The 24,792-nt window shown below is 39.6% G+C and overlaps 1 protein-coding gene across 2 annotated transcripts in view; it reads left to right on the top strand.

The window, feature by feature from the left end:
- olfm3a (olfactomedin 3a) overlaps positions 1 to 21,200 on the top strand; it is a 53,986-nt gene extending 32,786 nt beyond the window's left edge. Inside the window, exons 2-7 of one of the 2 annotated variants that reach the window (XM_039789421.1) lie at positions 361 to 604; positions 15,931 to 16,074; positions 16,564 to 16,719; positions 18,004 to 18,223; positions 19,415 to 19,521; positions 19,858 to 21,200. In XM_039789421.1, the coding sequence (XP_039645355.1) occupies positions 485 to 604; positions 15,931 to 16,074; positions 16,564 to 16,719; positions 18,004 to 18,223; positions 19,415 to 19,521; positions 19,858 to 20,535 (1,425 nt within the window). In that variant the 5' untranslated portion in view covers positions 361 to 484 and the 3' untranslated portion in view covers positions 20,536 to 21,200. The remainder of the gene's footprint in view (positions 1 to 360; positions 605 to 15,930; positions 16,075 to 16,563; positions 16,720 to 18,003; positions 18,224 to 19,414; positions 19,522 to 19,857) is intronic. The other variant, XM_039789422.1, reaches the window with a different exon arrangement.
- Positions 21,201 to 24,792: the final 3,592 nt, after the last annotated feature.

Here is a 24,792-nt window from a genome sequence, read left to right as displayed (position 1 = left end):
GACACACACACCCACACACACCCACGCTATAGTTGTTGTCAGAATCTCGAGTGCACAGGGACAGTAAGAGGTATGTGCACTAAAATAAACAATAGCAAAGCATTTTTTGTTTCTTCTTTTCCCCTTACACATGGATACAATCTGGAGGTGAATACGAAGGTCATAAAAATCCTGATAACCTGATACATAGGGTACATGGCATGGTGATAGATAGATAGATAGATAGATAGATAGATAGATAGATCCTAACCCCATCAAGTGATGTCACACCTTGGTGCGCCTCCCCTGCAGTCTGCTGGAACTGAAATATTTGAATATTTCCCCCTCGCTCAAAACTTTTTTTCTCGGCACTGCCTTCAGTCGGAGCACCGGGGAGCTGTGGGTGTAATGCCGGTAACCGCGAGGTCCCTGTTCCGCCGTCGGAGCGCTCTCTCCGTGTTTCAACAGTAGAGACGCGGTGAGTGAACAAGAGGACAGGAGCTCTATGTTAAAGGACTGCACCTTGGAGAAAAGTGGCTGCCCGGAGCCCGTAACCATGCGGGTCCTGTTGAGCGTCCTGTACCCCGTCCTCTCCCTCACCATCTTCGGATTATACCCCTCTATGGTGAGTTTCTTATTTCATAATAACTGCCACTTGTTTCCTATCAGAGCGTTGCTATAATCAATTGATGCTTACTATTAATGACTATATTATACTCGGGTTTGATCGCATTGTAGGTTCTTTACAGTAAACCGATACGTGACAGCTCCTTTCATGGAGGCTGGCATACCAAACTTCACTCAAAAGTGCTACAATTTAATGTTGCCAAATTTACCGACAGCAATATAAACCTGGTTAGACAAGATTTAAGGAGCTTCATAAATCCATAACATGCACTACACTTCGGTATAGGTTTAATTCACCTATCTGCACTTATTTCCATAATAATAATTTAAAACTATGAATAATCAGAAGGCTATGCCTGCAGCGCTTCTCCACAAAGGTGGGCTAAAACAAGTAGGTAGAATGAATCAATTCTAAAACCTCGGACTTTTTGAAAATGCCGTGCTAGTTGGTAGATTACGTGTATGACGAATTTACAAATAGACCTTATTTGTTCGTGTAGATAGCCTATTTGAGTGCTGTATTATCGGGAAAATGTTTTTTTTTTTATCAGCAACAAAATAATAAAACTGCCACCTTTTTCAATGCAGTTTTGCGTGACAGTAACCTACTACATTAGTCAAACAATAAGCAGAACATTGAACCACAATTTCTCTGAATAGCATTGCCTTAATTGAATTGAACCAAAAAATACCGTGTTTATGCTGAAAAACAAAATTCCATTAGTGACTAATCACCTTTTATTATTCACCCACCTTGCCCACTTGTGGATCTTCTTTTGTTTGTAAGATACATGAGTTGTGATGCAATTGTGAGAGCAAGTGCATTAGGTGAGACAATCATGTCAGCATAAGTTATTGATTGTTTTAATATATAGCGATGCTTACGGTAGGCTATAAGACCCAAAGACTCTTCCATTTGTGCCCTATATAACTAATAGTTCAGCAGGAGCATGGTTATGTCCCAGTGGCACCAGGGGCTGTCTCTCTTCTGTCTTAATTGAATACTGTCTTGCTGTTTCTGTCAGTATTTGGTTTGTCTTTGTGCTCAACAAGGCTCAAACCAAATTTGAGGGAAATGGAGTCGCACAGGCAGTGATTTGTACTGAGGGAAGAATGGAATAACTGTGACTAAAGCTGACAACTCTGCTCAAAGTCCCTTATGATTAATGGAGGAATCAATTTGTTGCTCAGGGTCTTCTGGTGATGTGGGTGTGGAGCTGTACACTCTGGTGCTGAAGCTTCACTACACAAGCTCTCTGGCTATGCAGCAACCCACAGAAGAGGAAAAAAAACAAAACGATATCCATCGTTTCATATATGCAGTTGTCTAAACCTTTTTGAGCAGAGCAGAATAAAGCTAACACCCAAGGGCAGATACTGCAGGATTAAGATCCTTTATCGTAGTCCTGAAACAATTAGGGGATTCATCAATTAGTCCATAGATAGAAAATTAATCGATTGTTAATCAGTTTAACGTCATTTATCAACTAGAAATATCAAAGTAAGGACTTGCTGCTAATTTAGTTTCATATGATTTCAAAAGCCTTTTTTTTTTTTTTTTTTAGCAATTCAACGCCTTCAGTGTAGTTATTCCTAACACCTTGTAGGTTAAGCAATAACCAGCAATGAAAATGATCATGGCAGCCCTAATGCATCTCTGGTCTTCAGGTTTCGGTTATTGCGTTAAGAGAGCTCTGGGTATCTACTCTGTGTTATTCCCTTTACATTTTAGAAATATGGAACTTCAAAAGATTATCATTCTGTTCTGTTTCTATCTTTCATCTGTTTGTGATTGAATCAATGAATACACCGTTGCCATTGAGGAATATGAGATATTGCTGGAGCAGGAGCTGCATGCAAATGGCTAGCACAGCCCCAAAGGCCTTTCTGCTTCAGTGTTTAAAAGTGATCTGGAAAGCCAAACCTTTTATAGTATACCAGTAAGCTGGAAATTATTAAGCTGTCACTCACAGGCTGTCAGACCTTATACAGACGGCTTTGTTCATTTTAGTAAGGGGTGGCAGCCTCTACCTCTTGGCATTTCAGTTTGTGTTAGTGCTGCCTTTTGTTTGTTTTTCCCACAGGTTAAGTTTCAGCAACTTGAAAATAACCTAGAAGCCAGATCTATTCTAGATAAACTTGCTAACACTAGGGCTGATGGTATGGACTCCCCTTTATCGGGGTGTGGCATGAGTGATATTACCTCTGCAGTGTACACAACAGATCCCCAAGGAGCCTTTGTGAGAAAATGAAATATTTGCATAGTTTAGTTTTCCCTTATGGTCCGTACCAGCCGGGTAATTACACAGTGACTGCTAACAGCACTGTGTTACTCTCATCATGATCGAAATGATGACAGGAATATGTGTTTTTATGATTACACATTATATTCTGCACCTGGAGGACATATTGATTGGAGGAGAAAAAGAGATTTAATAGACTCCAGGAGTCTGACGTAAGACTGGTGCCAGAATTCAGTTGCTCACTTAAGATTCAATAGACATAGTGTCCCTTTAAGTCGTCACAGCTAACGGCTAAAAATCAATTTTGAGAGGTAGGTTAAATCACATTGATTTTCTGTAAGTTATAATTCAAGTTCTTTTTTTTTTTTTTTTTTTTTTTTTCAGTCTTTCAATATAATTCTATTTTATGATCTGGTAATGCCAGTCTTAAACAGGCTACGACTCTTTTGTACCACAGTACCTCCAGTATCACAGTATCACAGTACCTCCAGTTTCACAGTACCTCCAGTACCTCCAGCACCACAGTACCTCCAGTATCACAGTACCTCCAGTATCTCAGTACCTCCAGTTGCTCTGGTACCTCAAGTATCACAGTACCTACAGTATCTCAGTACCTCCAGTTGCTCTGGTACCTCAAGTATCACAGTACCTACAGTATCACAGTACCTCCAGTATCATAGTACCTACAGTATCACAGTATCTCCAGTATCACGTACCTCCAGTACCACAGTACCTCCAGTACCTGCAGTATCACAGTCCCTGTAGTACCACAGCACAGTATCTCCAGATGAGTATGATCATTCTACTTACATTGACATAAATTCAGTTTCAGTTTTTAGCCATCACGACCATGACATTTGCAACTCAATATGTTTTGGGAAGATGAAATGAAGCAGTACATTGAGAGACTTAATGTATTTCAGCTATGCTAAAACTACCAATTCGTTGGCAGGACATGGCTTTTGTGCCTAAATGGGAACTTTGGTATTTTTTCAACCCGGACCCTATTTTCTCATGTTTCAAAGGGACTAATGGGGACAACCACTTTTGAGAACTTTTTTTAAGACTTGAGCGAGAGCCCGAAAACCTGCATCCAAGAAAAGGGCTGCAATGTATTCCTTCGGGGCTATTACCAACCGTCAATGTATGTTTGATAAAAGTGCTTTTTTGCCACTAAAAGGCTCAGATTATTATTACAAGTGTCTGACAACTTTATAGAAAGGACCCTACAGAGAAATACAACGTTTTTCTTTACTTTGTCAGTTTGTTATTGTGTCTCGCTCACTAAGAAGGCTAGTTCGGAAATCTCGCGAGAGGTGACTTGATGCCCTAAGACAGCGGAGTGAGAGCTGGAGAGAGGAGTTCCAGGAAGAGTTTTATTGTGTCGAGTCAAGTCACCACTGTGAAATTTCAGAGCGAAACATTCTCTGTAAGCGAGACTTGGTTAGAAACAGACCAGATCAAGCAAAAAGTAAAGAAAGATGTTTTATTTCTCTGAAGGTTTCTTTCCATTATGTAGACACATATAATAACAATTTAAGCCTGTCAGTGGAAAAAACAAGCACTTTTAGTAGATGGTGTATATTGGTGGTGTTAATTGCCCCATAGGATTTTGTTGCTGCCTTTTTCATGGCTGTCGGCCTGTAGGGCTCTCACTCAATACTGGACCAATTTAAAAAATGTTTGTCCCAATTAGTCCTTTAGACACTAAAACATGGGAAAATAGGGTCCAAGTTGAAATACAGTGCCTTGCGAAAGTATTCGGCCCCCTTGAACGTTTCGACCTTTTGCCACATTTCAGGCCTCAAACATAAAGATATAAAACTGTAATTTTTTGTGAAGAATCAACAACAAGTGGGTCCCAATTATGAAGTGGAACGAAATTCATTGGCTATTTCAAACCTTTTTAACAAATAAAAAACTGAAAAAGTGGGCGTGCAAAATTATTCAGCCCCTTTACTTTCAGTGCAGCAAACTCTCTCCAGAAGTTCAGTGAGGATCTCTGAATGATCCAATGTTGACCTAAATGACTAATGATGATAAATAGAATCCAGCTGTGTGTAATCAAGTCTCCGTATAAATGCATCTGTTCTGTGATAGTCTCAGAGGTCCGTGTAAAGCGCAGAGAGCATCATGAAGAACAAGGAACACACCAGGCAGGTCCGAGATACTGTTGTGGAGAAGTTTAAAGCCGGATTTGGATACAAAAAGATTTCCCAAGCTTTAAACATCCCAAGGAGCACTGTGCAAGCGATAATATTGAAATGGAAGGAGTATCAGACCACTACAAATCTACGAAGACCCGGCCGTCCCTCTAAACTTTCAGCTCATACAATGAGAAGACTGATCAGAGATGCAGCCAAGAGGCCCATGATCACTCTGGATGAACTGCAGAGATCTACAGCTGAGGTGGGAGACTCTGTCCATAGGACAACAATCAGTCATATACTGCACAAATCTGGCCTTTTATGGAAGAGTGGCAAGAAGAAAGCCATTTCTTAAAGATATCCATAAAAAGTGTCGTTTAAAGTTTGCCAAAAGCCACCTGGGAGACACACACCAAACATGTGGAAGAATGTGCTGTGGTCAGATGAAACCAAAATCAAACTTTTTGGCAACAATGCAAAACGTTATGTTTGGCGTAAAAGCAACACAGCTCATCACCCTGAACACACCATCCCCACTGTCAAACATGGTGGTGGCAGCATCATGGTTTGGGCCTGCTTTTCTTCAGCAGGGACAGGGAAGATGGTTAAAATTGATGGGAAGATGGATGGAGCCAAATACAGGACCATTCTGGAAGAAAACCTGATGGAGTCTGCAAAAGACCTGAGACTGGGACGGAGATTTGTCTTCCAACAAGACAATGATCCAAAACATAAAGCAAAATCTACAATGGACTGGTTCACAAATAAACATATCCAGGTGTTAGAATGGCCAAGTCAAAGTCCAGACCTGAATCCAATCGAGAATCTGTGGAAAGAACTGAAAACTGCTGTTCACAAACGCTCTCCATCCAACCTCACTGAGCTCGAGCTGTTTTGCAAGGAGGAATGGGCAAAAATGTCAGTCTCTCGATGTGCAAAACTGATAGAGACATACCCCAAGCGACTTACAGCTGTAATCGCAGCAAAGGTGGCGCTACAAAGTATTAACTTAAGGGGGCTGAATAATTTTGCACGCCCAATATTTCAGTTTTTTATTTGTTTAAAAGGTTTGAAATATCCAATAAATTTCGTTCCACTTCATGATTGTGTCCCACTTGTTGTTGATTCTTCACAAAAAATTACAGTTTTATATCTTTATGTTTGAGGCCTGAAATGTGGCAAAAGGTCGAAAAGTTGAAGGGGGCCGAATACTTTCGCAAGGCACTGTATATATTAAAGTTCCCCTTTAATAGTGCTATGCTGTTCCCTTGGATATGAAGTAATCTGGTAAGTAACAGCAAACATGTGCCTAGAAATCCTTAATTTGTCTTAATATGTTTGCACCTTTGTGGTTAAAAAAACAAATGATGTGCATGGCTGCATTGAACAAAACTAAAGTAACTGTGAATAATGTGGATGTTAAGGAGCAGTTTCTCTTGGGAATTTAGTTAACACCGTTGGGATGGAGCTTTGTGTAGGCGCGCGCCCTTTGTGTTAGCCACTGTGAGTAGGTGGCAAGCAAACATACTATATACACACCCACATGCAGTCACACTCACACACAAGGTCTAATCCACAATGCCAGATTTGCCAATTTATCGAGTTACAGTTTTCAGCCTCAGCTTCTGTTGTAAGGTTTTGATCATGTGTGATCAAAATATGATCTGAAATGTGATCACAGCTGCAAAGGTTGGGGAAGTCCTGCAGAGAAAATGTTACTTCCACTCATCCTGTTGATCGTTTATCATATGAAACATATAAAGGCACTGAAGGAGCTGATGCTGTTTCTGTTAGTTTGAAATCTCTTTTCAGCTTGCATTAGCATTTATGTGGATAATATACTCAGACTCGGTAGAATTTGTCTAGCACAGATGCCATATTAACAGATGAGAGATGCTGTGGGAACACACCTACACATGCACACAAGCATTTCATATTTCATATCACCGTTTCCCCTGGGGGGCCAAATTAAAGATGCCCCCCCCAAATATGTATATATGTCAACACAAACAAAGCAAACAGCTTGCCACAAGACTGCCAGCAAAGTCATTAGTTGTGACGCTGCATGTTTCATTTTGGAAGCAGGGAGGGGGTTGTCAGAGCTGATGGACTGGAAATAAAGAAAGTCCACTGATGATGGATGTGAATCGTTTATGCCAGCAGCGGGTTAAATATATGGCGCTCGGACTTGGAGAGATGGTAGACTGTGTCTGTGTGAGGTTGTAATGGGTTTTCTGTCACTTGAATAACTCAATCGAGCTTATGTTTGTCAGGCAAGTGAATTCATACTGTTGATTAGTAATAAGGTGTTTAAGTACTGACAGTGACAGAAAAGCAGCAGTTACCTCGGAACAATTTTCTGTTCTTGGATTGTGCCGTTTTGCCCTTTTCTGCCTTCTTGTCCTGTTCATTCAAAAAAGAGATCCATCAATGTCATTCATATGTATAATTAGGAAATGCTTAAAATCGCTTTATTTTTTATATTTGATGATTATACGCCTTTTAAAGTGACTTTCCCTGGTTTTGAGCACATTTTCACTCCTTATGGGTGAATGCATCTCAGTTAATATTAGTCTAAGCCATAATTACAGGAGTTAAGACATGATGTTGAAACTACCGAGGGCGTAGTTACCAACCTCGCCTTCTATTGCCCTTACGATTGCTATAATTACAGTCATGCATATCACTGGATGAGAGCTGAAAGGCTGGACTTGAAAGGAATGGAAGACATTTGTGGTCTCAAGAAATTTATACTGTACTCAATTAACCAGAGAGATGATTATGGGCTATGCTTGTTAATTTCTTACTAGCGAAGATAAAATGTAACATAACTTATTAAGTAGCTTTAAACAGAGAGGTAGATAGTCTGAGATAGTTTGAGTTTGATGAAGGTTACATAAAACATAAAGTCATACCATAGCACCCAAACATGTATGACTGGCCAACTGCACATAATGTAAGATCAGACTGTTGTTTCCCTGTTTGGCTGTTTAGCTGACATGATGTGCTAATTGGCACACTAAGTTATGTAGATATTAGGCCAGGCATTCTAACAATTGCAGCTTATGTTGGAGCAGATAAAGACATCATTTTAATTCTATCTTTCCACTTCACTCTTCTATCTTTGGCTTTCATAAGGCAAGAATAAAACCTCTGCACACTTTTAAAATGTCAGATATCACTCTTGCTACAGCCCTGTGCACACCGCTTCAACATGTGGAGAAGTGCAAAGCTTGACAAACCTGCTGTGCTTAGTTACTATTTCTAAGCCGTAATTGGACAGTCACTGTTCGGGGGAGGGGTTTAGTGAACGAATGGCCAATTGTAGAATTCCAGAGCAGCTGCTGTACAATCGAGGTCAATGGCAGTCTAAAATGTTAACTGTAAACATCAGCTTTCATCTGTTCTTCAAAATTTAAAGAAGCAGAATTTTGGACAGATGTTCAGCACTCAATTCATAACTCCAATGTACAAAGGAAATGTGACCAATTTCTTCATCAGCAGTAGCCTTTTATAACAGTAAAGTCTACAAACTAGTTAGCCAGCTAACAACTGTGAATTAACAGTAGGCCCTACATGTCCATATAGCCTGCTTTTATTTAAAGCAACACGTTTGGGACATTCTTTTGAAGTTGCTGGAAGGCTTTCTAAGAAACAGAAAATTGCGAACTGAAGTAAAACATATAGGAAGTAATTTAAGGGAAGTAGTTACAGCAAATAAATTGCAAAAACTTCAAAGAACCTCGTGGAATGCAGTGAACATACTAATGCAATGGTTTAAAACAGTATTCTGGTGGTATAAGTTTTAACTGACTAGATCATATTATTGCAATTATTGCATATTGCTCTTCTGATATACACATACATCCTTAAGTGATGCATAATCTTGCTTTTTTAGCACACTGTTCTTCTGCTTCTACATCAGAATGAAGGCCGAAGTGGAGTCTTTTGCCACAGCTTCAACATCCCAACATACTGAACATAATTAGAGCATAATTAGAAGGAGAAAATTCAAAGGTTGCTAAAGAGCAAGAAATAATCAGGTGAACTAACTTTGTTGGAAATGTTTTTAAAAGTCTGCAGATTCTGTGGCATTAACATGGCAGGAATGTCCTTTTCCAAGATTCGAAAACTGAGTTTGTTATGCAGTACTGTACTAATGAGCATACTCTTACTTTGCAAACACTTACTGTGAGAAGCTGCCAAGACATATGCGTGTTGATGACACAGATTGGATTTGGGCATCAATTTAAGAAAAGTTCTTATCCCGACAGACTGCTCCACTAGAATTGCCAACGTAATGAGTAAAAATTCCAATTACAGGGCCTCCTCGGGTATTCCAAAAGAGTAATGCTTAAAATGAGGGTGCTTAAAATGGTACCAAATACACCAGTCTTATCTTACCAATCCTACATTAATTTACCCTATTTACTGCCCATCGTAGTTTGAGGCATCCTCAACCTGACTTTATTTTAGCATGTTATATATAACTTTATGTTAGGGCACTGCCACAGCTGCTTAGTATTCCGCTTGTGTATGCATGTGTCATTCAGTGTGGCCTGGAGATATCCACTGGCTTTACTCCACCGATAATGTTTTATGACTGTTTCATTATCATCCTCCATGGTGCGTATGACTGACATGTCGTCAGCAGGAAGACTCACTGAAGCACACCCTAGAGAAGAAGCACGAGGGTGTGAACAAGATAATGCTGTAGCTCATTCAGAGACTGTCTAGGGCAGAATGTGCCGAGCTCCTGCAGCAATAATCTATTCAATCTTCTATTCGCTGGGGTCAAAGTGGCCAAGAAGGTGGCACGCCTCTAGGAAATTAATCTCCCTGAAAGCCTTTATTCACAGTCACATCTCAGAGAAAAGATGGCCTTTTCTTTTGCCGTGTCTTCCCCCCCCCCTCCCTCTTTCCCTGCATAGTATGCATCATCTCTTTGTCAGTATCTTACTGGAACCTTTTCTGGTCTCAGGATTATAGTTGCCAGGACTGCTGTTGCTACTGTGTTTAGGGGCGTTACCATTTGTCATAGCTGTCTCAGATGTCTGCATCAGTCTGGTTACAGAGCTGGCTGCACATGCAAGTTCATCTTCCCCTGCCATTAGAGCTAAAATGTTAACTCATTTAAGCAATATGATCATCAGTTACAGTACTGACATGCGCATTCCACTTCACTTGACTCCAATACGCTGGTGGCTTTTTGTTTGGACAGGATGATAGATGACTGGATAGATAGCATCTGTTTAGGTCTCTGTCTTGTGGCAGGCAGGACAGCAGCAATACCGTGATATGGGATTTAGCTTTATTGGCATCACTGGCACCTGGATTGGTTTCTAAATGTATTTGTTAAAAGGGATTTGTTTTTAAGTTTCACACAATGGTCATTTTAAAGTTTTAATCCAGGTTTTAAAACTGGTTGATGCAAAGCAAACTAGATACAGGACAGAATTCCTATTTGTTAAGCCTGTCTGGTAACTGCACTCAGTGCCGTGAAAAGGACTTAACTGACAATTCTGATGTTCTGCATTGTAATGCACGCAGATAAACCAATAGTGATAAAGAGTAAAGTTGTAAGGCATGTGTGACTTGTGAGAGGTATTTCCAATCTATCACTGTATACCTCCATCTTCCAGTTACTATGTCTGAGAACTGTGGGAAGAAAGGTGCCACTTGAGGAATTGCCAGCTGAGAGTAAGCTTCCAGTTCTATATGTTACACACCAGCGAAAAAACAATGATAATGGCTACTTACCATTAGTTTATTTGTGTCCATAGGTTGCCTCTCTGCAGCTCTAGCTGATGCTGTTGAGATAGTTGGATACCTCTCATGCTATTTATCTAGACTGTATTTATAACAGATTGATTTCTGCCACTGCTACTGACAATCTTTTAATTTTTTGCTTGCCCGCTTCTCACCTGTGGAGTCCCTCTGGGGAGTCCTTCACATTGCCAGACTCATATAGGAAATGCAATCAGCCATCATGAGACTGGCAAAAGAAAAAGAGATGAGGGCTATACTCAGCAGGGTGGAGATTCGTTTACGGTGCACAGTCAGCTACAGTATATGGACTTGTTGTGAATCTTGGCAGTGGCTAAAACAGATCCACTTAGCAGTAAACAGAATCGTTCCTGACTCCAACTAGGTTTCCTTGCAGGGGTGCAAAGAGCAGCAAAATATCTTCTATCAAATTATAAGTGCAGTGAGTTTACAGGAATGTTACTTAACTGTAGTAAGAATTACTGGTGTGGAAAATATATTAAAGTATATAAAGCAAGTCATTTTAAATCCAAACCTTTCTATTGTATCTACAATTGGTACATTGACAGACATTGACAGAAAAAGAATGCAAGGCAAAACGGCAAAAGGGCAAAAGGACAAGAGGACAAGAGGACCGAGGCCAAACAAGGTTTAATTGGATCTGAAAAATGTGCATGAAAAGTAAAGCAGGAAGCAAACGCGACCTAATATTCCAGCTCCATCACCCATGTTTTCAAAACTGTAATCGTAAATTGCTCCAGGTCACGGGTGAGGGCAAAGGAAGTGATTCAGATTTGATGACAGCGGCTAGCTCTCCCTGACATCATTCACCAACTCAGTCGTAACCATATTACCCATATAAACCTACTCACTCTCCCTCCCTCATCAACCCCCTACGTCTTTCCCTCAATCACACAAAAAGGTTGATGAGGACAAACATAATGTTAAGTGTGAAGCAGCCAAAGTAAAATACATGTTGATGAAAGAACAACAAACAGAAAAGGGATTCAATTAGGTGTGTAATTGGCAGGATACCGGTCTGCTGTGAAGAGCATGAATCATATCTTCCACAGGGAAGAATTCATTAAGATGATTGTTTACGCTTTGTAGGTGCACCACTGACTTTGCATGTTTGTGCTGAGTAATCCAAGATTTTGAAAGTCAAGTCCACCTTTGAACAGCATGCCAGCTGTAAGCAATCAAAGTTGTCCAGATGAACATAACACAGACATTGGCGGTGACTGACTTACAAACATCATTTATTGACAAATGACAATAGAATAGTTTTTATCACTTAAAATCTTTACTGACAAAACTGAAACCAATACTATTGGTAACATACATATGTCTACTATTTTAGTTTAATATCTTCAAAAAAAGTACTTACTGACAATGTGGAAGTCCAACTATAACTGGCTGAAACAGGCAACTCTACCAATATTAATTTGTAAATTATATAATTTATTTTGATACTGAAAAAAATGCTTGCTGTCAACCTTTGAAAGGAATAGTTGCCTGCTTAATCTTTTGTTTCTGGGAATACTACAATGAAATGTAACACATTACAGCAGTACCCTAGTCAATAAAGGCTATACTTTAATATATAGGTATTAAATAGCACCTAATAAAATTGGCAGCAATAATAGGCTAAGTCAGCACTTACAGCAAACTAGTCCTGCAATAAACCCAACAGACACAACACAAAACAGTAAACCTGTGGCTTGCCACAAGATAATAATGCATAAATTGAGCATTTCATGTTATGTTAAAAAAAAAATGATTGTGTTAAAAAAATACTTCCATTTCTTTTCCTGTCATTTGGATATTCCTTGGTGGTCAGATGACAGATACAGTCATATTATGCAGTACTGTAAATGTCACTCTTGGATTCACTGAGGCATGAAAAGTTTGAGTGCTAATTCACAGTTTAATCAAGTCGTCTCATAAAAGCCCAACATTAATGGGGAGTAGAAGTGAGACTGACCTTGTGTGCAGCAATAAAAGTAATATAGTTCATGATCATTCATTATAAGTGGCTCTGGACCGTCATATAATCTTTGAGTCAGTAAGTTATATTAGATCCTTGAATAATAGAGGCCTGTTTTTCAAATAGCAGGCCAATGTTAGATAACCCTGTAGGATGTTGGGTGCATGCTTTAACATGAACAATTGTACAATGAAGGTTTCTAATAAAGTGACAAAACTGAACCTGATTGAAGATTATAGGGTGACATGGTGAGTTACAGAGATGTAGAGACAATTCTATGGTAATTTTACACACCATATTTTTAGTGCTAGCATTGTATCATACTGTTATATTGTAAGGCGTTTCTATTGTGTTATATCTTTGTTTCTAGAATGTAGAGCACAGAATGCCATTCTAAAGAAAGTTATTTGTGTTTAAAAGAACCCCCATGAGTTAAAAGATACAAATGAAGAAATAGATAAAAGACAAGTTAAGATGTAAAAAATAGCTTACCAAAGAAAGTGCTCTGAGTGAATCAGGTAAAATCATTTTTAGAGGCTATATAAGAAATGGCACATACAATCTGTCTTAGGTTGATACAATAGGCTGTGTATAAAGATGGATTGCTTGACAGCGCCACAGAAGTGAAGCCAAAACATCTGGATCGCCCCCTGTGGCTGGCTGCAGTATAGTTCATAAACCCCGCCCCCTCCATGTTAGCGGGTGGGACATGGGAAAGATGGTTTCTGTCATTTTAGGTAGGTCTGATCATGCTGATGCTTGTTCAAGTGTTCATTTGTCTAATTAGTTTTGTTTTTATTAGTCATTTATGCTATATGTCTATGGTTGATACAGTATCCAGATATGTTTACCCATGATATGTTAAGACCATAGTAAACTATTGATTTACATAATAAATCTGGACTGATTTTATAAAGGGTTATTGCATCTTAGTGCTGATTGGGCTAATGATCCTTTTTGTGATATAACCTGGAGGGGTTATACATTTTGCAGTTGATTTCTGGTTTTGACTTGTTGAATATTGAACACTGGCACAACATATTGTCTGTTTTGCAACTTCGCTCTAAAATTATTGATGACTAATATTGATGAGTAAATCCCTGGCCAAGAAAGACTGGGAGATCAAGGAGAACAGCCGAAACATGAATCAGTCCTGGCAACTGTGTGTGTGTGTGTGTGTGTGTGTGTGTGTGTGTGTGTGTGTGTGTGTGTGTGTGTGTGTGTGTGTGTGTGTGTGTGTGTGTGTGTGTGTGTGTGTGTGTGTGTGTGTGTGAGAGATGCCTGTGCAGAGATCGAAACACTTTGCTGAGCGGCTGGGCAGAGCTTTGAGCTGCTGGATGCTGTTTTTGTGAGGATGATTAATGACTAGACTTTAGCGCGCAGCTTTGTGAAACCATTGTAGCCTTGAGTCTGATCTTGAGAGATAGAAAATATTGAAAAATTAGCTTGGCCTCATCAACAACACAGTTTCATAAATAAAATACAATGTTATAAAACCACACGGGATAAACCATGTTGTTCCTCATGTATGATACAGTTGCCATGCATTAGCAAGTGATTTTTAATCAGTAGGTAAGCACCGGTGAGATGGACTGTCCTGACAATGCCATCTATCTGCCTATTTTTTAACTTCTCTCTCTGTTTATCCCTCAACTCATCTCATCATGGTATGCTTGCTGTCCCTGTACTTCTCTGTAGAGATATATCTGCCTGCATCATACCTCTATCTCTTTCCCCCTAATTGACAGTCAAGTCCTCTTTCTTGTTCTTTGTCAGCATTGTCCTCTTTTCATTGTTTTTTTTTCAGCTATCATTTTCCTACATAACCACCTCTTCTGTTTGTTCATAAACCCCTCTTCTACCAAATTTGCCTTCTTTTTCTTCAGCTATGTCACTCAGATATATAGTGGATGACAAGGTTTACTTGCAGAGTCCTTGGTGGCAAAGTATGTAAATATTTATATGAATACAAAAGCATCTTCAGGCTTGTTTGTCTGTTTTTTCTTGATTGAAGCGTCAGCTCGATCTCTCCACTGCTAGAGAGTGCATGGCCACAAGTCCTATGAATAATTGAAAAAAATGACTTGAAGTTACTTAAAGTTCATGTCTTTAGTTTTCTGAATGATTCTGAATGGCAAGATGTTGTGCATTATCTTTAGACAACCCCACAGCTCTAACATAGTGGCAAGAGTTTGAAAAAGATACTGTAGTGCCAATGGAACCTTTCAACTCAAAGAATATTAAATAAAATAAAACTTATATTTTGCCTGCTTACAAATGGGCACATTATAAATATTCTACTCTTACCCATGCGGTTATGAAAAAAATAATGCACCCCACACAGGGTAATTAACCCTTTCCTAAAACCTTTACCCCAAACAGTGATTAGCTTAGCAACCGTAACTAGGCACAGCAGGCCTGCCAAGCTTTGGATTTCCCTACATGTTGTGTGCACAGGCTGTATTAGGAGTGATTGTCTGTATATAAAGAGTTTGGAGGGTGGTGTGACAATGACAAGATGCAATGCTGAGCTCCCTTTTACAATATTAAGTACAAAAGCTTTCACCTGTTCTAAATATGCAAGCTAAAGGGCAGACAGGGTGGAGGCAGTCCAATGTCAATAACTGATGTCCATAATTCAGACCTGAGTGAAGGCTTGATATGCTACCCTCTCCCTAAAAAAGCCTTTTTTATGTATAAGTTAAGTTTCCCCCTCAACATGTTACATTTATTTATGTGCTTGCGAATTTGTCAGCAATTCAGATGCCCGAATATTTGTAATAAAGTAATACCTGATGTACTAGTCTGGGGATGCTGCTTCAGAATATGCATCACAGATGAATTTATATTTTATTTCTGAAACATTATAAACACTAAAACAAAATGGACCCAACCTGAGACCAATCAGACATTCAATTTATGAGCTGATGATTATTATATTATTAAAGTTGAAATCATTGTTTGACGCTGCGCACCACTCTTAGCACTGACTGCTTAGGTTATTTTAAAGTGGGATGCATCTGTAGCAGCATATCTTTGTTGCTAAGCTTAGAATTACTTGAGCTTAACAGCTTCCAAAGAGAACCAGTGTCACATAAATATGAACTGAAAGATTGTGCAATACATAATCTAAAATATAGCTCTACCCTTAGTGCATGCATCTACTTGTTTGTGCTTGCAGACTATCGGCCCAAAGGAGGGCTGGCAGGTGTACAGCTCGGCCCAGGATGCTGATGGGCGCTGTGTCTGCACCGTGGTGGCACCGGAACAGAGTCTGTGCTCCAGAGATGCCAAGAGCAGACAGCTCCGCCAGCTACTAGAGAAGGTAAGCACAATGGGATATTTACCACCCCAGTGCAGAATGCACACATACATGCACACACACTGTTAAAGATGGGAATTTAATAAAGGAACAAATTTCTATAAGCTTTATTGTTCTTTTGAGGAGTGTAATACTTGTCCTAATATACAATGTTTATCATGTGGATTTTAATACTGCTAGGCACATTCTCACACACACACACACACACACACACACACACACACACACACACACACACACACACACACACACACACACACACACACACACACACACACACACACACACAGGCTCACCAGGGAAAAACCATCAAAGTGCCTTTCAATTAGTTGCAGTGAAGAAGAATAGGAAGGGATCCTCAATTCACTTGCTGACTTAAATATACTAACTACTACTATACTATACAATACTATACTATACTATACTGCTAAATGTCCAATTTGTGAGTTCTAACCCTGTTTGAGGTGATAATTTATCATTGTTTTATTCTAGGTGCAGAACATGTCTCAGTCCATTGAGGTGCTGAACCTGCGGACTCAGAGGGATTTCCAATATGTCATGAAGATGGAAAACCAGATGAAGGGCCTGAGGACCAAGTTCAGACAGATTGAGGATGACAGGAAATCCATCATAGCCAGAAACTTCCAGGTATTCTACAGCCTGGTTTAATCACAGCCTGGTTTAATCAAATGTTCAATAGATCTTTTCTATTTGGTTTTTCCTATATTTCATTTCATGAATGCCATTTACACCGTAAACATGTTTTCAAGCGTGATTGAACTTCATACATACATACTTTATACATTACTTACATTTTTGGCATTTTTATTTCAAAGGTACAAAAAAACTGGAATGACTGGCCTAAATCAGATTAAGTCTCTATTACATCACATTCCATTGATGAGAAACTGTACAGCCTTTATTGTTTTAGGCTTAAAGAAATAGTTCAACATTTACAATTACATTTTCGAGGATCAATTCCACTCTTATGTCTTTATGGTAAATATAAGACTACAGCTGGCAGCTGGTTAGCTTAGCTCAGCATAAAGACTGGAACCAGGGGGATACTACTGGATTGACTCTGTCCAAAGCGACTTCAGGAAGTCACTGCTCCTGGCCAAGAAATAGTATGACACCTAACCTAACCCCCTAACGTCTTTGTCAGTGTGCAGACCTTTTGCGTGTCATTGAAAATAAATAATATATGCTCTACTTCAGAAGCTCTCTAATTCACAAAGCGCTTACGTCTTTGGTTGTTTCACCGGCTGTTTTGCTGCTGCAGTTGCCCTGTGTGGATTGCACTGGACAGCTGGTATAGGAGTAGGAATAGCTCTAGTGTGGCAAGTTGCAACACTAGAGAGACTGAAAGCGTTGAAGAAATAACGGAGTGGAACGACCACTACCATGGCAAGTACTGAAACAAAGTTGTGGTTTAAAAAAAGAATGCTGGCCACCAATAAATCTAAATATCATATGTAAATTGTATGTCATATGTTTTAGGTTGGATAAATAAATATTTTTAACAAGCTGAAAAGGTGGATGGGTGAATGAATGAATGAATGGATAGTTCATTGCTTCATGGTTAGCTTATAGTTCCATTGGGTGTTTCCTACAGCACATGCTGTACGCTATCAGTCTGTTTTCTCATGATTAATAATACTAGACTTACTGTCACTTGCAACTGCATGTTTTCCTGGAGCATTGGAGAAACAAGGGACATATGTACAATTCCTAATCACTTACCAGCATTTCAGTCTACTCAGTGCATGGGTGCATTATTTTGATAACTAATAATTAACCATGTACTGAAGCAGGGATCACTCCTCTGACAAACAAACGTTAGTTTTGTTTGTCCCTGACTATCGCACTTATCCACATTGTACCACCTCTCTCTGTTTTCCATTTCTGCTGCTGTCACTGTCACTTCTGCAGGAGCTTAAGGACAAGATGGACGAGCTGAAGCCGTTGATCCCTGTACTGGAGCAGTACAAGATGGATGCTGCGCTCATTTCCCAGTTCAAGGAGGAGATCAGGAACCTCTCAGCAGTGCTGACAGGCATCCAGGAGGAGGTTGGGGCCTTTGACTACGATGAGCTCTATCAGCGAGTCCTGCGACTGGACAGCCGGCTCCGCAGCTGTATGGGCAAACTAAGTAAGTGGTGAACACTGCATGTGCGAGTGTGAAGTGTTTTGTTATTGTCTGACGAGCGATAGTGCTGGCAATGGTACTGGTGAATAAATAGTACTAGCACAAGTGGCATTACAATAGTATTTGCATGGCAAGTGTCTTTTTGTGCTCATTGTATTCTGTTGTTTTGCCACTGCTGAAGAAAATAAATATTAGGAGAAAAGTATATCTTGAAATAAACCTTTGTAGCCGGACTTCCTTGTGTTTTTGAAGTAAAAGACCACAAATGAGTGTAGCTGTGTTTATTAAACTGCACCTATGTACAGCAGGTTACCTTGAGAAGTCTACTTTCAGTTGCTGTTATGCTGCTTTTCTTTGTTGTGTTACCCTCACATTCCACACAAAGAATGTGTTTCCTTTAAAAGAAAAAACTGTTTAATGGCAATGTGTTTTCACCTCAATGTCATGCCAGTGAAGAAAAGAAGCAATTAGTTTTTGTTCTTGTGGAATGTTTGGTGTATTGCCAGCTTTTGGCTCTTCAAACAATACAATGTTCCACAATCTTTTAAAGAAGGCTTCTGAAAGTGACATACTGTAGTACCTAATTGTCTCATAAAGGCCAGAAAAGGGGGGCTGTTTTTGGACTTGGTATCTACAACCACAGCATCCAGTAATTCTACAAGGAAGTCTACAGGCTATTCGTTAGTCAGCTTTGTTTTTCGCACAATCATTTTCTTTAAAGTGGCTGAATAAGACCCTCATTAAAGACAAAATTAGGAAAAAGCAATATGTTGACTCTTATATTTTATATTTTTATGTATACTGTAGATTGGTAATGGCAAATGTAGAGTTTGCATGAAAGGTGCATTTACATTTGATTGTAAACATCTGTCCGTTGCTAATTGTGCTCAAACCAAATCTGTTGTTGTTGTAGCAGCTCGTAACTAAAGACTTTAATGATATATGAGGTCTGTATTTACATTGTATTTAGGTGCAATGAAAACAAGGAAAAAACATGGGCTAGGCATGAGAAAGCTGTGTAGTATACAAACAGCAGTTGCACCATTATGCTTCAAGCAGCTCGCTGCCAGTGCTATCTTAGTATGCACCGAGGGCACACTCTCTGGTGGCACAGGCATGAAATTGGCTTGAGAAATCTAGTTAGAGACAAAAAGCACCACAGCACATCTTATCGCTGCCTTTCTTTATTAACAGCATGTGGGAAATTAATGAAAATCACTGGACCTGTTACAATAAAGACATCTGGAACCCGGTTTGGGGCATGGATGACTGATCCTCTAGCATCGACCAGAAACAACAGGGTGAGTTATGAGAGCAGGGGAGTGCTTTCCGAGGACAATGCAGTGTGTACAGTACAATATCTGTGTTGTGATTTTTAGAGTAGGTAGAATATCACAACAGCTGAAGACTGTTATCTTGGAATGGGTTTTGATTTAAGCTAATCTAGAGTAGTGATGTTTCTGAACGTCTCATTTTTGAACTGCATTTCTGCACTTTTTTTTTTAATAGAATCAGATGAATTATTTAAAGATGATCATTTATAAAAGAGGTTATAAAAAGTTTATATCTGATGGTTGACATGTATCAGGCTATATCGAGTTTCTCACTACCCATTCTCTTCCTCCTCTCTGATGTAGGTTTGGTATATGGACAGTTACACTAACAGCAAGATTGTGCGCGAGTACAAGACGATGGACGACTTTGTAGCAGGGGTGGTTTCCCGAACCTACAACCTCCCATTTAAATGGGAGGGAACCAATCACATTGTCTACAATGGATCCCTTTACTACAACAAGTACCAGAGCAACATAATTGTCAAGTACAGCTTCGAAACAGGCAGCGTGTTGGCCCAGCGAGCTTTGGAGTTCGCCGGCTTCCACAACATGTACCCATACACATGGGGGGGTTTCTCCGACATCGACATCATGGCTGACGAACTGGGAATGTGGGCTGTGTACGCGACCAATCAAAATGCTGGAAATGTCGTCATCTCCCAGATTGACCCTGACACCCTCCAGGTCACGAAGACTTGGAACACTGAATACTCCAAAAGGAATGCGGGCGAATCATTCATGATCTGTGGGACGCTCTATATCACTAACTCTCACCTGTCCGGAGCGAAGGTTTACTACGCTTACTCTACGAAGACTTCAAGTTACGAGTACATAGACATTCCTTTCCACAACCAGTACTTTCATATCTCCATGCTTGACTACAACGCCAGAGAGAGAGCACTGTACGCCTGGAATAACGGACACCAGGTAATATTTAATGTCACCCTCTTTCATGTCATAAAAACTGATGATGACTCTTAAACATGATACTTTTCCCACCAAAACTAAAGCACCATCGTTTGTGATATAAAAAAGGACCTCCTAATTAACCCTGTTTTCTTCTGTCAAAAGTGGACTATGGTATCTTTAATTGCCACCAGAACTTTTCTAATTCGTGGCTCTGGCTGAATTGAGCATGGATACCAATGACTTGATACTTTACTGAAAACCATGTTCTACATTTTTTACTCCTTTCCATTGCTGCTGATCAGACTGTTATGCCTTATTTGCTATGTGTTGGGTCTGCCAACCAAAGACTGTCAAAAGCTTTTGCATGAATGTCCACATTTTGTCTGCAGTGATTTCCTATGATACAGTGTTTTTGTTGCAAATCTGTATTGCTTACAGTGTTTGCATTTGTGTCTATTTAAAAGTCTATTTAAAAGTATTGAAACCTTAAAGGTAACCTTTCCTGCATATTTGCCACCATGTTAAGCTATCTGATTATAAAATATAGTAGCCATTCGTTTAAAGATGGGCCTGTAAAATATTGCTGTTACGGATGTATCTGTGGAATTTGTATTTTTTATAAAAGAAAACCATAAAAGTATATCTGTGCATTTTCATGAAAATTAAAATATTGTACATTTCATTAAAATGGTTTTGGCTGGTAAAATGTATATCAGCCATGATCTGATGGAAAAACAGTCAGCTCGGCCATTCAATGATTTGTAACCAGAAGTCGCACCCATACACACATTTCAAGGTATCATGGGCCTAAAGATAACATGGATATATATAATAAAAGCCTACCTCTTTTATATTTATACAAATAAGGACAGAGATGAATATATATTGGTAAGTGATGATGACGGCAGTATCTGTCAGGAAGGAAGGGATTTTCTTGCTCTCAACATGAGGCCTTGAGAGTCATTCTATGGAATTTCAATCAGCATGAAGTGGCAATGAACCGCTAAGATGATTCACAGCGTTCACTATAATTTCCTTCTCCTCACCATGATGTCTCTACGGTATCTTCAATAACAGATATTTGCTTTATGGTACCTGATAATGGGTTTTCATGTGTCACAGTGTGGTCTTCTATCTTTTTTATGGTAAACACTCAAGTTTCCATGCACATATAATGAAAGATGCCTGATACATTTACATGCATACTCAAACACAGGCTGGAAGTGGGCTGTAATCTGTTACTTTCATGAAACCCATTCAGCAATTACAGGGAACTGCAACATCAGTGACTGGCCTCTGACCTACAATGCCTTTAATTCAAATGAAGAAAGAGTTTAACTAATAAAAGCAGCAAGTTAACTAATTAGAGAAAAGATTAAAAAAAAACATCTATAGAGACTAGAGGTAATGTATAACCATGGTAGTACCTGCAATTAAAATGCAGCTTTGTAATGATCTTTTTCGGTTTGAGAATCAAGATTTTTTAGCCTTTGCACAGCCTCTCTAAGTCTGCAGGTTTACAATATCACCTGAATATGGGATTGGGTTCTTTAACAGCCCTCACTTATCATTTATTGGTTCCCGATCTCGCAATCAAGGCTACAAGTGTCACATGTAAAATCACATGCATCCCCATTGTATCTCAAACTGCACCACTAACAACAATGTAAAAAGACCAATCTTCCAATCAGAGGGTCTTTATTAAATCTAGGAAATGGCTCATGCAGAGAGCTTGATTAGCATTGCTCTTCCCACTCTCCTTCCCTGTACACTGCATGTGGCTGTTTGAATGGCTGGGTGCTTATTCATAGAGATAGGAGCATCAGATCAAAGTCTGCATGTTTGACCACACACATCTTTATTGGTGCTCAGCGGCTGTCACAGGATACACCGCACAGGGTGGATACACTCCAGTGGTTTCTATATAACACTGTATCAGAACAGGGCTGCATTCAGGCTATCGGCCTCACCTGTGATGTGTTTTTGATTTGGCTCATTTGGATTCTGAAAACTGAAAAATGGACAAAGAAGCTGTACCAAGTGGGAAACAGACAGACACAGTAAGCACAATGATAGAAAGTGGCTTTAACTGTTACCTCTTTTTTAAATAGGACAAATGATTTAGATTTTTGTCGAACAAGTAGTCACTTGGAGGATTAAAAATGTTAAGGTCATAGATCATGGAATATAACCACAGGTGTGGCCAGGGCTGACCATTGGAACCAAGTACAACAAGTGGCCTAAAGGTTAGAGAAGCGCGCTAGTGACCGGGAGGTCGTCGGTTTAGTCCCCAGACCGACAGGATAAAATCTGGGTGGGGAAAGTGAAAGAGCAGCACTGAGGTGCCCTTGAGCAAGGCCCTTAACCCCAACCACTCCAGTGGAGCTGCTCAGTGGCCAGCAGATCAGACTGTGGTTGTACTTGGCAGCTTCCAGGTATGAATGTGTAACTGTGTGAATGTGATCAGGGCATTCCTGCAAAAGAGAGGCTGCCTCTCAGTGAACCTTCCCTGAATAGATAAAGGTTAAATAAAAAAAACTTGCCAGATGGACATATTAGCAAAGTAAACACTACTCTTTGATATGACCGAAGCAAAAAGTACTATGTCAAGCCGGTGATGTTATTATGCTTACTGTACGACAGTCAGTGATAACATAATATCAGTCTGTAACCCTGGTTGGTAACACTTTACAACAAGAGTACATTAAAGCCCTTCCTCTGAACTGGTAAGCAGCGCCATCATTTTAGTAATATCACGGATGTTAAAGTTGTGCATTTTGATGCATATAGTGTATTGGAGCGCTACTCTAAAATGCAACCACCTTCGACACCCAAAGATGACGCTGGATGTCACCATATCCATTAGAAATACCTATTAAATTATAGAGGGTCGAGAGGGTTTACAAAAAAGCACTTCCCATTACTAATACCTGTCACAAATCATGTTTTTACACACAACACATCTACAGCATTACATCTCACATGTCACACACTTTCCAGATCTATTAGTTATTAGTAATGTCACATACTACTACATATATACATAGTATTCCCAAATGAAATGCCATTTATCAGAAATGCCAGTAGTGCATTAATGTTCATCACACGTGTTCTCTGTTGCTCGCTCATAGTTGTGTGATGGATTTGTGGAATCCAATTGAACACGTTCTGTACCATAACAGTGCCTTCTTGTGTATTTTAGTAGAGAGGATCAATTGGAATTGTTCTGTGGTTCCTTTTCATTGATCCAGAGGTAGCTTTGCAGGGCTGCACACTGTTCCATTTCAGCTAAATTAATGGAAGTTCCCAAGAAAAGTAATTCTGTTCACATGCTGTAATGACTGGGTGGTATCTGTCAATAGTCCTACTGAACTCATAATTGATTTCAAATTCACCTCATCCTGGATATGGACTACAATCCAGGGTGCCTTGAAACTTCTACCTTGATTCTACTCGGACTCACTTTTCTGCGTTACATTGTTTTCTGTGTCATCTGCCCAGATTTGATTGCTCAGGGCCTTATGATGTATGCCAATTCCCTCAGAAGCCAGGAAGCTAAAGTGAGCGTGTGCTGCACTTTGTGAGACAGTAATTTCCTTAAAGTCAAGGACTGTAGGCAGGAAACACCTGCCAGAACTAGTTCCTGTTTGCGCAACGCAACTTCTATCTTGGCTGACACATCAACAAAATACACTAAAGTTTCTTTGATAAATTCTAATTGTTTTGTGAAATCCCACCCGTCATCTTCCCAAAGCCCTAATGTAATATACGTTTTATGAAAGACCAAAGCCACTTCAGCAAAGTGAGAGTTTAGGTGCCATAGTACGGTCCAAATCAAGTGCAAATTTTTCTCTTGTGGAATACTCTCTCGATCTCTTACTCTCTTTCTGTCTGTCTCTGTTGCCATGAAAGAAGGCTGGGAAATTACCCATCATAGGAGTAATGACCTCACAGCACTGTTAGTCGCTGTGGTAGATAATTATCAAGTCAACCTAAGTAAAGGTTGTGTCTCTTAACATGACTGCCTTGACATGCCTCGTGAGGGAGCAAGAATATTACGCTAAAAGAGGGCCGAGAGGTTGAATAGAAACATTATTGAAACATCAACGAGTATGATCATTTCTGCAACATAATCATTGTAATCATTACATTGCTTACATCCTATTAATAGATTGAATGCCTGAAAGCTGTTACCCTTATTTAACACTAAAGGCCCAAAAGCAGTAAATCAATTGCTGATTTAAATTTCCCAGCTCTCAGAACCTCTCTGTCTCTCCTCCTGAACACACTTTCTGTATAAATCCTTGGTACACTTTCACAACCAGCTAT

Source organism: Perca fluviatilis, chromosome 22 (genome assembly GCF_010015445.1).
Source record: "Perca fluviatilis chromosome 22, GENO_Pfluv_1.0, whole genome shotgun sequence".
In the NCBI taxonomy this organism is placed as follows: domain Eukaryota; kingdom Metazoa; phylum Chordata; class Actinopteri; order Perciformes; family Percidae; genus Perca; species Perca fluviatilis.
The sequence above is the reverse complement of the archived record's forward strand: the minus strand, read 5'-3'. Positions and strand labels throughout refer to the sequence as shown.